At 47.2% G+C, this 15,734-nt stretch overlaps 1 protein-coding gene across 3 annotated transcripts in view; it reads right to left on the bottom strand.

Moving 5' to 3' along the window:
- Positions 1 to 15,734, bottom strand: part of ELK3 (ETS transcription factor ELK3) — a 75,316-nt gene that overhangs the window by 36,510 nt on the left and 23,072 nt on the right. For 2 of the 3 annotated variants that reach the window (XM_063646600.1, XM_054442309.2), the window contains exon 2: positions 9,434 to 9,642. The exons of the other annotated variant lie outside the window; for it this stretch is intronic. In XM_063646600.1, coding sequence (XP_063502670.1) covers positions 9,434 to 9,640 — 207 coding nt within the window. In that variant the 5' untranslated portion in view covers positions 9,641 to 9,642. The remainder of the gene's footprint in view (positions 1 to 9,433; positions 9,643 to 15,734) is intronic. 3 annotated transcript variants of the gene reach the window in all.

The raw sequence follows: 15,734 nt of genomic DNA, 5'->3' as shown, positions 1-15,734 counted from the left end.
TTCCAATTAAGTAAAGATTGTTCAGTACATCGTGAGGCTAAGCCAAGAGGTTGCTGTGGAGACGGGAGGATTTTTCATCCTATCACCATTTTCCTCTCTTGATGAGAAGGGAGCCAGCAGAGCTTTCAGCCTCCCCCGGGGTTGAATGTTCACCGCCAGCAAGGACAAAAGGTCTGCTGGACGGAAGAGGATGAGGGGTTGTGAAAGCTTCCAGGTCTCCTTCTGCAACAACAGAGACAGCCCGTGTCTTCAGCTTCTCGTGAGCAAAAGACAGTTGCCCATATTATGGGAATACCAGAGCCCATCCTTTTTCCCTCTCCACCTCATGCTGAAGGTGTGATAGGGCCAACTCGGCCAGCAGAGAGAAATAGATTCATGGTACCTGGCCAGAAAGATCAAGGCTATATGGTCGGGTATAAAACGATCCATGCCAAGAACAGTAAGAGGAGACACAGATTTTTATTTCTAAAATGGAAATCTGATCATAGCACTCTCTTGCTTTTTTAAGAGACAGAGTTTTGCTCTTTCACTCTGTTGCCGAGGCTGGAGTGCAGTCATACAGTAAGAGCTCACTGCAGCCTCTACTTCCTGGGCTCAAGTGATCCTCCTGCCTCAGCCTCCCCAGTAAGTAGGACTACAGGTGCGCACAACCATGCCCAGCTAATTTTTTGTCATTTTTGCTCATCTGTTATTATTAGTTTTTTGGTTTTGGGGGGTTTTTTTTGTTTGTTTGTTTTTGTAGAAACAAGGCCTCACTATATTGCCCAGGCTGGTCTCAAAACTCCTGGGCTCAAGCAATCTTCACATCTTGGCCTCCCAAAGTACTGGGATTACAGGCATGAACATTCCCCGCCCCCTCCCCCATCTCCTGTTTTTAACTTTTTTTTTAATGTATTTTTATTGATTTATTTTTCTGAGATGGAGCCTTGCTCAGTTGCCCAGGCTGCAGTGCAGTGGTGTGATCTCAGCTCACTGCAACCTCCGCCTCCCAGGTTCAAGCAATTCTCCTGCCTCAGCCTCCTGAGTAGCTGGGATTTATAGGCACACACCACCATGCTCAGCTAATTTCTGTATTTTTAGTAGAGGCGGGGTTTTCACCATGTTGGCCAGAATGGTCTCAATCTCCTGACCTCATGATCCACTCGCCTCGGCCTCCCAAAGTGCTGGGATTACAGGCATGAGCCACCGCGCCCAGCCAGCCTTTAACTCTTCATTGGCTCTCACCACAGAGTTTCAACCCTTTAGCATGATATACTCCACACTCCATTCCCCACTCACTTTTCCAACCACATCTTGCCCTCACTCCCAAGATACTCTGTGCTTGAAAGGTCAAACTCATCCACACGTCCCTGCCTTTACTCACACTGTTCCCTTCTTGGTATATCCCTTCCTAACTTTTTTCAGCCGGGTAAATTCATTCTCCTTCCTTAAGATCCAGATCAAGTGTCTTGACCTCCGCAGGCCTTCCCTCTGCCTCTACGTCCCTCCCTGCTCTCCCGGAAGGCCCCAGCATTGGCCATGCCAGCACTGTACACGGGGTTCTCTACTAAAATTGGTTTCATGTCTGTCTCCCTGACAAGCTGCTGAGCCCCTCAGGAGGAGGGAGGTATGTTTCCAAAGGGATGGCTGGATGGCTGAGGAAAAGGCAGAGGTAAAAGAAGAGGCCGTGTCAACTGGAGGTGGATGTGTAATTAAAAACCCTAGGCCAGGTGCTGTGGCTCATGCCTGTAATCCCAGCGCTTTGGGACGCCGAGGCGAGCAGATCACCTGAGGTCAGGAGTTCAAGACTAGTCTGGTGAAACCCCATCTCTACTAAAAATACAAAAACTAGCTGGGAATGGTGAGACGCACCTGTAATCCCAGCTACTCAGGAGGCTGAGGCAGGAGAATCACTTGAACCTGGGAGGCAGAGGTTGCAGTGAGCTGAGATCACGCCACTGCACTCCAGTCTGGGCAACAGGAGTGAAACTGTGTCTCCAAAAAAAAAAAAAAAAAAAGCCTTATTCAAGAAGTGGTTAATGCTGTGAATCCCAGCAGGAATTCCTGCCCCTCAGGCTTGACCCATAAGGTACCTGGCAGTTGTCAGGGCCAGTGACAGAAATGCTCTGGGCATTGGCCCCGCTCTTCTCTACTCTAAGATGAAGGGTCCATCTGTCTGATGTTAAGGAGTGAAAGACTTGTTAGCTTGTTAATAAATAAAATCTCGAAAAAAGATCCTTACTGTTACATCAGGTTATAAAAGTACCTTCTGGAAGACTCAGTTTAAACCTAAGGGAAAAAAAAAACTTATCCAAAAATTCACACCATCAGAACTACAGTAACAAACCCATCTCCTAGGGCTTAAAGCGAGACCAAGGGAAAAAGCTGTTTGGCAGAGAGGAAGTGTAAAATGCCCAGGCGTCAGTTAAATGTCCTGTTTAGGCCTCTACGGACTCTGGTTTCTGCCCCTCACGGGCTCAGCCACAGGTGCCTCCTATGACCTGTGTGTTTCTCAAATTAAACAGGGGCCTTTCATTTATACCCGGGTTGCAAAACATGCCGCTCCCTGGACGGGGCATCACTCCTTTCTTGGAATTCTAATTGGGTTTGCCCCGCAGCCTCTACAAAAGCTTAACCGGGGGAAGCAGTTCCCTGGCGGAGCTCGGCTGCGGAACCCCGGCCCTCCAGACTTTCCCCACACCTGTGTCACGCGCACTCCACAGAACTGCAGAGGCAGGAAGGAGCCTCTGAGCACAGTGATCAGAGCCTCCGATCCCAGCACTGCCAATCCAGGATTGGCGCCCCCAGGATCGCATTTTCTTCCCATTTAAGTCATCTATTAAAATCATGTGCACTTCGAGGACAAGGAGCTGCTCAATTCCCAGCAACTCTGAATCCCTCCAAGGCAGGACTCGTCTTGGGTGGACCTGTCTCCACCCCGGGGACTTGGCTCAGCGATGTGTCTTTGATTCTAGTGTCACACCTGTCATGGAGTCTAGTATTATACCTGCTGCAGAATCTAGGTGCTGTGCCTGTCGTGGGGAGCAGTTTCCTTTTAGGATTTGCTGAATCGAACCATCACTTATAGAGACAAACTAACACTCTCCTTTAAAGTGTAATTTTGAAAATCTAAACAAAAAGCCCAGCAGTGTCTGAAATACAGTCAAGCATCACTTAACGATGAGGCTACGTTCTGAGAAATGCGTCGCTGGGCGATTTCGTTGTTGTGTGAGCATCATAGCATGTACTTGCACAAACCTGGAGGGTCTAGCCTATCACACACCAAGGCTATGCTATATGCTCTTAGGCTACAAACCTGTACAGCACGTTACTGTACTGAATACTGTATGTAGGCAACTGTAATATAATAGTAAGTATGTATGTATCTCAACGTATCTAAACGTAGAAAAGGTACAGTAAAAATATGGAATTATAGTCTTATGGGACCGCTGTTACATATGTGGCCCACTGTGGACCAGAACATTATGTGGTACATGACTGTATACGGAGGTGTTACAGGGTGAATTTTGTCCTTCCCCAAACTATGCTGACGTCCTAATCCCCAATACCTGTGACTAGGACCTTATTTAGAAAAGGGTCTTTACAGATGTAACCAAGTTAAGATGAAGTCATAATGCATTAAGGTGGGCCCAAATCCAGTGACCGGTATCCTCGTAAGAAGAGGAAAATCAGCCAGGCACGGTGGCTCACGCCTGTAATCCCAGCATTTTGGGAGGACGAGGCGGGCAGATCACAAGGTCAGGAGTTCAAAACCAGCCTGGCCAACATATTGAAACCCCATCTCTACTAAAAACACAAAAATTAGCCAGGTGTGGTGGCACATGCCTGTAGTCCCAGCTACTCGGGAGGCTGAGGCAGGAGACTCCCTTGAACCCAGGAGGCAGAGTTTGCAGTGAGCTGAGACCATGCCATTGCACTCCAGCCTGGGCGACAGAGCGAGACTCTGTCTCAAAAAAAAAAAAAAGGAAAATCTGGACACACAGAATGGGGAGAACATCATGTGATGACGGGGGCAGCGATCCGAGTGAGGCCACTGCAAGCCAAGGCACGCCAGGGACTGCTGGCAAGCCCGGGGCTAGGGAGAGGCCAGGAAAGAGTCCACCCAAGTCAGAGGGAGCACAGCTCTGCTGACACCCTGGCTCTGGACATCTGGCCTCCAGAACTGTGAGACAACACATTTCTGTTGTTTTAAGCCACCTACGGTTTGTGGTCATCTGATCTGGCAGCCCTAGGAAACTACAGGACAATAAACAAAAAGCAATGACTTTTTTTTTTTTTAGTTTATCACTCATTAATATCAACTTTCATGACATAAATGGTGTGCACTTGAGTAGTGGACACATCAGTGTTTTATCCATTTGCTCGCTCGTCTAGCATTTACTAAGCAACTAATACATGCCAGACCCTGTCCGAGGTACCAGAGCGACAAAAGTGGTGCAGCCAGAAGGCCACGATGAAGGCAGCTATATACAGACAGCTACGACACAATACAGTCAGTTTTATAAATACGCATAACTGGAATGATGAGCCTTCACTGAGTGGGTGCCTGATACTGTGCTAAGCACCTTATCCGCGTCATCTTATCATCTCTTTCCATCTTCACACAGTCCGACAAGGAAGGGTGCTGTTCCCATCACCACTTTCTAATGGGTGAACTGAGACTGTGAGGTTGAGGGACAGGTGGACTCTAACCTCAAGGGCTCTGGATACCAAGCTCCCACCAGTCACTAAGACAGTCCAGAAGGTGGAGACTGGCTCCAACTGCAGGTGCTCAGAGAAGTGCCAGAGCTTTGATTCAGAGCAGTGAGGGAGAGTCATTTAAATAAGAAAGCATCTTCACAGTTGAATTTTCAGAAGAGATTAAATATATGAAAATAAGCAACTGAGGAAAGAAACTGTTGTCGTCTGTCTTCAGTCATTAAAAAGCACGACAAAGTGCTCCTGATAGGTCCTAAGTGAAAAGGGCCATTATGCTCAGATCCGGCGTTTCCCTATCTCCATGTGCCTGAGCAGCAACGTAGCAACAAAGGTTTTGATCTTTTTTTTTTTTTTTTTTTTTTGGACACAGAGTCTCACTCTGTCGCCAGGCTGGAGTGCGGTGGCACAATCTCAGCTCACTGCAACCTCTGCCTCCCGGGTTCAAGCGATTCTCCTGCCTCAGCCTCTGGAGTAACTGGGACCACAGGTGCGCACCACCACGCCCAGCTAATTTTTGTATTTTTAGTAGAGACGGGGTTTCACCATGTTGGCCAGGCTTGACCTCATGATCCACCCACCTTGGCCTCCCAAAGTGCTGGGATTACAGGCGTGAGCCACCATGCTTGGCCTCTTCTTTTTTTAATAAATTGTGCTAAATTTTTTAAAAAGAGACAGGGGTCTCGCTATGTTGCCTAGGCTGGACTTGAAGTCCTGAGCTCAAGTGATCCTCCCAGTTTCTAATTTTCTTCTTTGCACCTTCTGAAATGTTCAAATTAGTGATAAAGAAACTGTCATCTGTATTATCATTCTGACTCCTGCTTCATTGTGCCTACCCTGTTTGGGGCCCTGTTCTCAGCCCTGCACACGTGTGAACACAATGAATCCCACCGCAGCCCCACAGTATAGACTCTGCTATTATACCCACTTTACAGAAAAGGAAGCTGAGACTTAGAGAAATTAGGCAACAGGGCCACAGTCATGGAGCTGGATTCAAACCCCGATGATCTAGGCTGGAGCTCAGGCTGTAACTACCTCGCTATTATAATCTGAGAGGGGAGGAAAAGAACACTCTTAGGAGGAGCAATGACTAAAGTGCCTCAGCCCCAACCTGACCGCGTGGGCACAGGGACGACCCTCCTCCAGGGCCTTCTGCAGGTTTGCACACATGTTCCACTTTTTTCTCTGCTAAAAATATAACATATAAAAATAATGATATTCTCATGCTTGTCTACTCAAGTGGGATAAATTCCCTATTAGGACAAACCCAGGGATGTGCAGTTGCAGCCAAGAGGGAAGAAATGACAGCTAGCAAAGGACAAGAGAGATGACGGGAAAAAGGACGCAGCTGCCGAGTTCAGCAGCTACCTGATTTCTGCATTGAAAGGCTCTGGATGAATATTAGTGAGGAAGAGGACACCGAGAAGGAAGAGAACACTAAAAGGCAAACGGTCAGGCTGAGCTGTACGTGATGCTGAGAAACGCACGCAGTTCAGGGCAGCGCGAAGTTCAGGGTGGCACACACGGCAGTGGCCCAGGTGGTTTCGCATCCACAAAGACTCTGCTCCAATCTGTCTCTCAAGTGAGAGGCTGAGCCACTTCAGACTGCCATTTCTGTGAGTCGAAAAAGGTCACAGACTGGCAATGCACACAGTCAACTTACACCTATCATCACAGAGTGACACTGGCAAAACGGAAGGAAGAAACCGGTCATCGGAAAATGTCAAATAGAGTGTAGTTTTTGTCATCTTTTTTTGACATGCCTCCTCTTCCTCCCTCTTTCTCCATCCCCTCTTTTTTTCCTCTCCCCTCCATTTCCCTCAACCATCTCTTTTCTTCTCATCTTCCTCCCCTCTCCTTCTTTTCTTTTTAAACTGTATTAAGAGTCTAACTTTCCATCTTGCTCATCACTTGAGAGCATTTTATAAGAATCAAACAGCCATGTGTGCGCATGTACATGTGTGTGCACATGTGTGTGCATATGGCAATGGCCACGTGTACATGTGGACATGTGTGTGCAAGTGTGTGCACGCACATGTGGACATCTGTATGTGCATGCGGGCATGTGTGTGCACATGTGTACATCTGTGTGTGCATGTGGACAAGTATGTGTGCATGTGGACAGGTGTGTATGTGTATACTTGTGTGTGTGTGTGCATGTGGACAGGTGTATCTGTAGAAGGAAAGACATGGAGCAATTTCTTCTGGTGGCCAAAGTCTACATGATACAACAGGATAGGAGGCTGCTCCTGCCCTTACTGCCAGCTCCAGCTCGATGCTTGGGGTTGCTCAAAGGTCATGTGTCCAGCCCCCATGCTCTGCCCGGCAAGAGAGAAAGGGGCACTGCAGGCAGGCAGGCCACACCAGCCACCTGGACTCCTGACCTTGGGCTCTACCTGATGCACATCATTTGCTGGGATTTTTCAGTACTGAATTTGTTTCTTTCCTTTTTTTTTTTTTTTCTTTTTAAGAGACAGGATCTCCCTCTATTGCCCAAGCTGGAGCGCAGTGGTGCAATCATAGCTCACTGCAGTCTCAAACTCCCAGGCTCAAATGATCCTCCCACCTCAGCCTCCCAAGTAGCTGAGACTACAGGCATGCACTTCCACACTCAGCTAATTTTTAATTCTTTGTTGCGACAGGGTCTCAGACTCCTGGACTCAAGTGATCCTCCTGCCTCAGCATCCCAAAGTGCTGAGATTAGGTGTGAGGCCCTATGCCCAGCCTGAGGCTCTTAGTAATAAACAAAACTTCTTAGGTTGTAATACCCTTTGGACAGCCTGACTGCCTACCTGGAACTCAAGACATTCAAAGGCGAAGGAAATGAATGGCCCAGAAGGCAGGGGGTGTGTGTGCCTTTTGGCTGGGAACCTGGGTGGACCAGCTGGGTTCAAATCCGGGCTCTGCCACTCACTGGCTGTGTGCACCTGGGCAGGTTTCTCATCCAAGCCTCCACGTTCTCACGTGTATAAGGAGGATGATGACAGCAGCACCTGTCTATGGGGTTGTTGTAAAGTTTAAAGGAGACAAGGGGAAGAAGTGCTCAGCACAGCACCTTAGACGTCTAACAGAAAGTGCCAGAACATACTTGTTGACTGAAGGCTATGAAACTGCTCTCTCTAGAGATTTTAAAATCTGCCCAAGGAAGATAAGATGTAGTCTTAAACAGGAATGGCTTTGCTAATTTTGTGAGCAGTCATTTCCAGCCCAGGACATCCCTTCATGCTAAAGAGACACAACCCTTAAACCCCCAGGCCCAGGCCAGGGAAGACATGAGTCAAGTCCCAGACACAGAGGGAGGACTTCTTTTTTTGATACCTTGACTGAAAACAATGAAAATGCTTTTTGAGTCTCAAAGCCCAGCTTTTAGGCACTCTGCCAGCAGGCAACGGGAGTGTTTTCCTTCAGCAGCCCCAGTTCTCACTGCAGAACTTAGAACCTGGGAAAACACACAAAACAATAAGCCATCTGCGAGGCTTTCAGACAGTGCAATTTGCAAGAAGTGCTTTTATATCTTAGTAGGACTCTGCAGTAAGTCAGGATTAATTAATCGCTACATTAAAGGAGAGCACCTTTAGCATTTCAATGACATAATCACGTGCAATTACGATCATATAAAGGAACACTTTATAATTAATGACGTCTCTACTTCCTGAAATGTATAATCCTTATGTCTTGAATTCCAAAGAGGTTGGCAGACGGCAGGCCCTAAATATAGATCAGGAACTAATATTTAAATCAGTTTTTAATTCACCTTTTAATATGAACAATAAAACCAGAACAAAAGCTCATCATTCTCATGGCTCTATGCCTTTATGTCTTAGAGGCTAAATATTCAGCAACAACAGATTCAAACTGAAATGGCTAACAATTACAGGCCTGAAATGGTTCTCCTAAATGGCAATAATTTTGCCCTAGCAAGCACATTAAAACTGCTTTTCCAGAAATGCATTAAAACTCACTCCAACTGTCCTGGTTTTGGCAACTACGCTATATTATCACTTATCAAACCACTCTGCCTCATCTCTATGACTTAAAAATGAACATGTTTTTTCTTCCAATTAGGGAAGTTTCCCATGAAGTTGCAAGCACCACATACCAAGCAGTGTTCTAAGTACTTACATGTAATGACAATCCTGAGGCAGGATTCCTATTCCTATTTGCAGTGTTCTAAGTACTTAACATGTAATGGCTCGGTTGGTCATCACAACAATCCTGAAACAGGATTCCTATTCCTATTATTATTCCTATGCTGATTCCTGTTTTATAAATGAGGATACTGAGGCACTGAATTGTTAAAAAATAATCTGCCAAAGCTACCATCTTCCAGGAAAGGTCCCTTTAATTGAACCACAAACCAGACAGGATAAACAGACTTTCCGGATTTTAACATGCATTGTGTCATTCAAGCAATTCAACATGAGGAAAGCCCCAGAGCCTGCCTGCATCTCATTTCTATCGTGAGCAAAGTTCTTCAGCAAACTCAGATGAAAATGCAGAAGAAACAAAATGTGACCCTCAGTAATATCCAAAGGGCGTCCAGAGGGTGGGGAAAATCCCTACAGTACAGCTTTTCTCCAAAAAGAAGGTATACACTGCCCCTATTATTTTATTTTTTTTGCCCCTATTTTATTTTCTAACTTGATTCATAGCACGCTATTATCTTCTTTCATCAGTGAACTACGCAGAGGGGATTCCACCCTCCCCAAGACGGCCCCAGGCAAGGTCAAGGGTTTACCTTGTCATAATAGTATCGCAGGGCTCTGCTCAGCTTATCATAGTTCATATTTGTTTTGTTTTTTCGGAGTCCCCACAGCTTGGCCACTTCTTCTGCTTTGAGGAGCTTGAATTCACCATCGTTCGAGGTCCAGCAGATCAAATGCTCATGTTTCTGATCCAGCAGCAACTGCAACAGGAACTGCCACAGCGTGATTGCACTCTCCATACCTGCGGGGAGAGGCGGCCAGGTCAGAGCTGCTGGTCACGATGCCGACCAAATTTGGCGGGGAGAGAGGGGGCTTCAGAATGGGCAACTCAGCTGTCCCCTCCTTCCCCCAGTGAACCTAATAAAAAGTAGCTTTCACTTCCATCTCAAGGGGCCACTCTGAACCAGGAGCTTCCTGGCTGCATTTCTGTAAGCAGCCACAATTCAGAAATACAGGGAGGCCCTGTGGTCCTCCTCTATTCACCACCTATGTCCCCGCGAGTGACAGCGATGCATGGGGAATGATGTGGAACAGTGATTAATGACATGACCACTTGCAGAACGGGTCCCCATTCAAACCGCTCCCCACTTAACACAAGTGTCTATTCCCGCCCATCCTATCAATTTCTTTGTGGGTCCGTGGTATAGTTTGGATGTGTATCCCCACCCAAATCTCATGTTGAATTGTAATCTCCAACGGTGGAGGTGGGGCCTGGTGGGAAGTGACTGGATCCTAAGGGTGGATTTCTCATGAATGGTTTAGCACCATCCCCCTCGGTACCATACTTGAGTTAGTGACTGAGTTCTCATGAGATCTGGTCATTTAACAGTGTGTGGCACCTTGACCCTCGCTTTCTTGCTCTTGTTCCAGCCATGTGACATGCCTGCTCCCCCTATCCCTTCTGCCACGATTGCAGGTTTCCTGAGGCCTCCCCAGAAACCCAGCAGATGCCAGCATCATGCTTCCTGTACAGCCCGCAGAACTGTGAGCCAATTAAACCGCTTTTCTTTATAAATCATACAGTCTTGGGTATTTCTCTATAGCAATGTGAGAAAGAACTAATGTAGTCGGTCTCTAACTAAAATGCTGGACCCCATACTTCATACAGGTGCCTGGAATCTCTCTCCTGTGGTTGTGGTATACGTCTAAGTGTAACTGCCTTTCCTACTATGATGAGCTTCACGAGGAAGGGACTTTGCTGGATTACTTTGTATTGCCAGCACTCTGATAACCCATACAATGCTCAAAGCTGCCCAGTCCATGGATGCCTGTGAAACCGAACAATCACTGCCAACTGCAGAGACCTTCCCTTTCCCGGCACTCACCATGCTGCATGTCAAAGCCCACCATCACAGGTGCACAGATGGGAAAAGCAATTTCTCCCATGAAGAGACAAAAACCTATACAATGTTATCCTTTTCCTTCAACTCTGGTGTGAACTTTTTAAATGCTATTCCTTCTGGCTAAAATGCTGTTCCCTAGCTTTGGAGCCTGGTGAACTCTTTCTCATCCATCGTGACCCAGCTCAAATAGGGCCTTCTCAAGGAAATTTTTTCCCACTCCTGGGCAGTTTCTCAATCTCAGGCATTTGAGGACTTTCATGACAATGGGTACTGATTCTAAGTAGTAGTAATAATAATAATCCATTTGTGTTATCAATGCTCATTACATTTTAAAAAAGGTGGTTAGACTGGCCTCAAAAGCTTTGCCACAGATCAACTGTTGTGAGTGGCACAGACAGCTAGGGATCGATGGGAGGGAGACACCGAAGTCCTGGTGGGCGGGGGACAGGGGACGGAACCTGGAGTGACCGCAACCCAGCGGGCAGCTCTGGGAGACCTGGAAGCCAGAATAATTGCCTTGGGGAGGGTTATTTGTACCAATATTGTCAATCCCACAATTCCTCTCAATTAAAGGAAAGTAGACTAGGAGTGCTCTCAATTACCCACAGGGCATTTTATTTAGGGCTCTTTAAAGGGGATATTCTTTACAGAAATCAGTATTAACCACAATGGTCTGTAAGACAGTCATTTCATTGCTGGGTCAAAACCACCTCTGCATCTCACAAATCTTGCAAGCCCCTACTTTGCTGGGATGCATGGCAGCTGACGAGCCCCAACTCCTCCTATGAACCACCCTTCTGATGACTTGCATATGAGCCACAACTTTCTTCTCTTCACTGGCACTAAGAACGGCTAACAGTTGTCGCAAATTCTTGAGATTTTCTTGGCCAAACACATCAGACAGTCAGCTTTAACGTATCTTTGAAACTTTAAGTGCCTGCTCAGATGAATCTGCTCCTAAGGGCAGAAGGCTGCCGGTGGGTCTGGGGGTCTGCAGGGAAGGGACTGTTGGGCCTCTGCTCACATGCCAGGTGGGAAAGGGTGGCCCTCCACTTTTAACTGACATCACGTTCCGAATGGGACAGGAGGGCAGCAGAAACATCTATCCATGTATTTTACACTTGGCATTTCCACCTGCCTGGCCTCCTCGGAGCTTCTTGTGCATCACAGCATCACTTTTCATTGCAATCCAACCCCATGTGTCAGAGACCATGTTCTGGGCATGACTTATGAGAACCCATATGGCAGACTTGTTAAATGTTCTCAACTGCCCTCTCCTTAGGTGACTGTGTAGCCCTGCACTGGAGTGGCTGTGGGAGGAGTGCTGACATTGGGGCTTTGCCATGTGATTGCATTTGGCCAGGAGACTGACACGGGGAAGTGACAGCATCCCATGGCCGAGCTGGGGTCTTGGAGGCATCATAAGTTGGCACTTTTCCTCCTGTGCTATGCTGCCAGGAAGCTGCTGCCCCAGAACGAGACACATGGAGGTGACCTGAACTCAACCCAAAGTCCAAAGCCGAGCCCCACCCGCCCATCATCTGAAGCAGCATCCGTGACACTGACTTGTGAGAAAAATAAATGCCACTGTAAGCCAGTGATCTTGGGGCAACTGGTTACACAGCACCACTGTGGCAAAAGCTGACTATTAAAATACATGATGTCTTTGTTAAAAAAAAAAATTCTCCCTTTGCTGGGGTGCTGTTATCTTTAGGCTCTAGAGCTTGTGTTCAAAATCATGAGAAAGGCCGGTTGTGGTGGCTCACGCCTGTAATCTCAGCACTTCGGGAGGCTGAGGCAGGTGTATTACCTGAGGTCAGGAGTTCAAGACCAGCCTGGCCAACATGATGAAACCCCATCTCTACTAAAAATACAAAAAATCAGCTGGACATGGTGGCCCGCACTTATAATCCCAGCTGCTTGGGAGGCTGAGGCAGGAGAATAGCTTGAACCCAGGAGGCAGAGGTTGCAGTAAGCCAAGATCACGCCACTGCACTCCAGCCTGGACAACAAGAGCGAAACTCCGTCTCAAAAAAAAAAAAAAAAAATCATGAAAAAGTAAGCTACTAGGTGTGGAGGGATCGGCTGATCACATTTTTACTCAGAGGCCACACATGGGCTAAGTGGCAGCCATGGGTGCTATGGCCATAGCCTCAGGCAAAGGTAGAAGGAGAGAAAGAAAGAAAAAGGACAGGTGAAAGAGTAGAAAGGGAACAGGCAGAGGAGCAGTGGTGGGGATGGGGACCTACTGCTTCAGGGCCTCCCAGATTTCTGGAATAAAGGAACTCGCCTAGAGAAGGCAAGAGCTGTTCACTAGGAATCACAGAAATGCCCCCACAGTTCAACCAAGCTGCAGAGCTTGGGTGGCAGCTGCAGGCACAGGGGATCATCAGAGGATTACTCAGAGGGGTTGCTATGCGCAACACCGCTCTGGCAGAGGTGACTAAGGGCTCCAGCCTCTCCTGTCTGAGGCATGCCCAGCCTCGCCCCGTGCTGAGGGCCTCGTTCTCCTCTTCTCGCGCTCTCGAGCCACTCCTTGACCCTGGTGGATCCACCAGTTTCGATGACTGGGCAGTCACATAGCCTTCCCGGTGGAAATCCCAGCCAGATATTACTCAGAACTGAGTCGAAAAACTGCTTTCCTGTGAGCTTATCATTGCATCTACAAAGATCAGTCACTCCTGTCTACGCTCAGCAGAAGTCACTCTGGGGTATCGTGGAGCCCCCAGGCAGCCCTGGGACCCACCATCCTCTCTGGCCAGAGCCATCTGCATGATTAAAATGGGTGGCTGTCTGTGGCAGAGGTTTGGGTAGGGGGACAGGTGGGCAGTGGGCCACCAGCTGCCACAGCGCTCTCCATATTGTTTTCGTTCCACTCGATGTAGTTTAACTATGAGATCAAGTTTCATAATTTATACAACTATTTTCACATACAATCACACTGTACATTCCACTGCGCCTCTACCAGCTGGAAATTTTGCCCTCTGGGGTGTTGGAAAACACAGACTTTGTACCATCGTGCTGGGAGGTACGCCCTTCCAATAACCGCTAACACTACAGATTTTCGTAAACTCATCTATATGAGTATCTCTCTCACCAGAAAAAAAATTTAAACTATTTTTTTTCTAAATTAATTCCTTGATACCTAGAATCCTTAATGAAGTCCAATGTCTTAACAGGCAGGTACAATAAAGCCCATTTATCTGGATGCCACTTTAAGGAATGTGAGTAATTCAGACAGTACACTGTGGCTTTTATTAAATCAACAGTTGAAGAAAGTGGTGGTACTTGAGATTTATGTTTGATACGTTATTATGCACATGGAGGTCTGCTCTAAGTTAAAATGTTTCATCTAACTTTACTTAGCTGACTTCCCACCACTCTGAGCTTCAAAAATGTAGAACACATAAAAGACATGCTAGAAATCTTTTTTAAAAAATTCCCTTTATCTAATGAGAAAATGCTTATCTTGGCCGGGCGCAGTGGCTCACGCCTGTAATCCCAGCACTTTAGGAGGCTGAGGCGGGCAGATCACGAGGTCAGGAGATTGAGACCATCCTGGCTAACACGGTGAAACCCCGTCTCTACTAAAAACACAAAAAATTAGCCGGGCATGGTGGCGGGTGCCTGTAGTCCCAGCTACTCGGGAGGCTGAGGCAGGAGAATGGCGTGAACCCAGGAGGCGGAGCTTGCAGTGAGGCAAGATCGCGCCACTGCACTCCAGCCTGGGTGACAGAGCGAGACTCCGTCTCAAACAAACAAACAAAAAAAGAAAATGCTTATCTTTCCCCTGCCTGGACACCCCGCTTTTTTAAGATTCAGGGGCTATACATGCGTGTTTGTTACATGGGTATATTGCATAATGGTGGGGATTGGGCTTCTAGCATACCCGCCACCCAAACAGCGAACACTGCACCCAACACTGCATCCAACAGGTAATCTTGCAGCCCTCACTCCCTCCCTCTCTCCCCACTTTTGGAGTCCCCAGTGTCTATTATTCCCGTCCTTATCAGACCTTATTTTGAATGTACAAAATTTTATCAGGTATTTTAATGCCATTCTTTTTGCAGAATTGAACTCAGTGCTTTCATACTGAGGCCCATCAGTCTGCTTTTAAAGGCATCGCTGCTCTTACAGGAAGAGGTGCCCCCTTCACATCTGATACTTTCTGGATTCCTCTGACCTCACCTCAACCTTGCAGCCTGCAGGGCCTTCCCATCTCCGGCTGGCCTCTCACCATTTCTACCAGCACTGACCAGGACCATGGTCAAAGGGGGCTGAGGCCCACCCACTCCTACTCCAGAGGGCAAAACCACCTGTTACTTGCCCCATCTCCTTTCCCTTTGTAATGTAGAGCTGTCATCTGTCATGGTAGAGTGAAGTTAGATGATTTAGAGCAGCTTGTCAAATGTGAATCATATGCATACCTCCTTTAAAGGAGCAGGAGAAAAAGTGATTCGTTCTCAGTGTTGACAAGTGATTTTTTTTTTTTTTTTTTTTTCGAGACAGCGTCTCTCTTTGTCCCTCAGGCTGGAGTGCAGTGGTGTGATCTCGGCTCACTGCAACCTCCGCCTCCCGGGTTCAAGCGATTCTCCTGCCTCAGCCTTCCAAGTAGCTGAGACCACAGGTGCGCACCACCACGCCCAGCTAATTTTTTTGTATTTTTAGTGGAGACAGGGTTTCACCATGTTGGCCAAGATGGTCTCGATCTCCTGACCTCACGTGATCTGCCCGCCTCGGCCTCCCAAAGTGCTGGGATTACAGGTGTGAGCCACTGTGCCCAGCTGAGAAATTGGTTTGTTAAAAAATAATTTTCAAAAGAGGGTTAAATCATGGCTCTCATACAGGTATCAAAACGAACACGTTTGAGATTTTATTTCACTCATAATTCAGTAGGGAACCAGGCAGACGTTATAATGAGTTCAAAAAAGCATCTGAATAATAGAGGCATTTATAGAAGAAGAACATTGAAATAAATGCTTAAACGGAG

The sequence above is a fragment of the Pongo pygmaeus genome, chromosome 10 (genome assembly GCF_028885625.2).
Source record: "Pongo pygmaeus isolate AG05252 chromosome 10, NHGRI_mPonPyg2-v2.0_pri, whole genome shotgun sequence".
NCBI classification, from domain to species: Eukaryota; Metazoa; Chordata; class Mammalia; order Primates; family Hominidae; genus Pongo; species Pongo pygmaeus.
The sequence above is the reverse complement of the archived record's forward strand: the minus strand, read 5'-3'. Positions and strand labels throughout refer to the sequence as shown.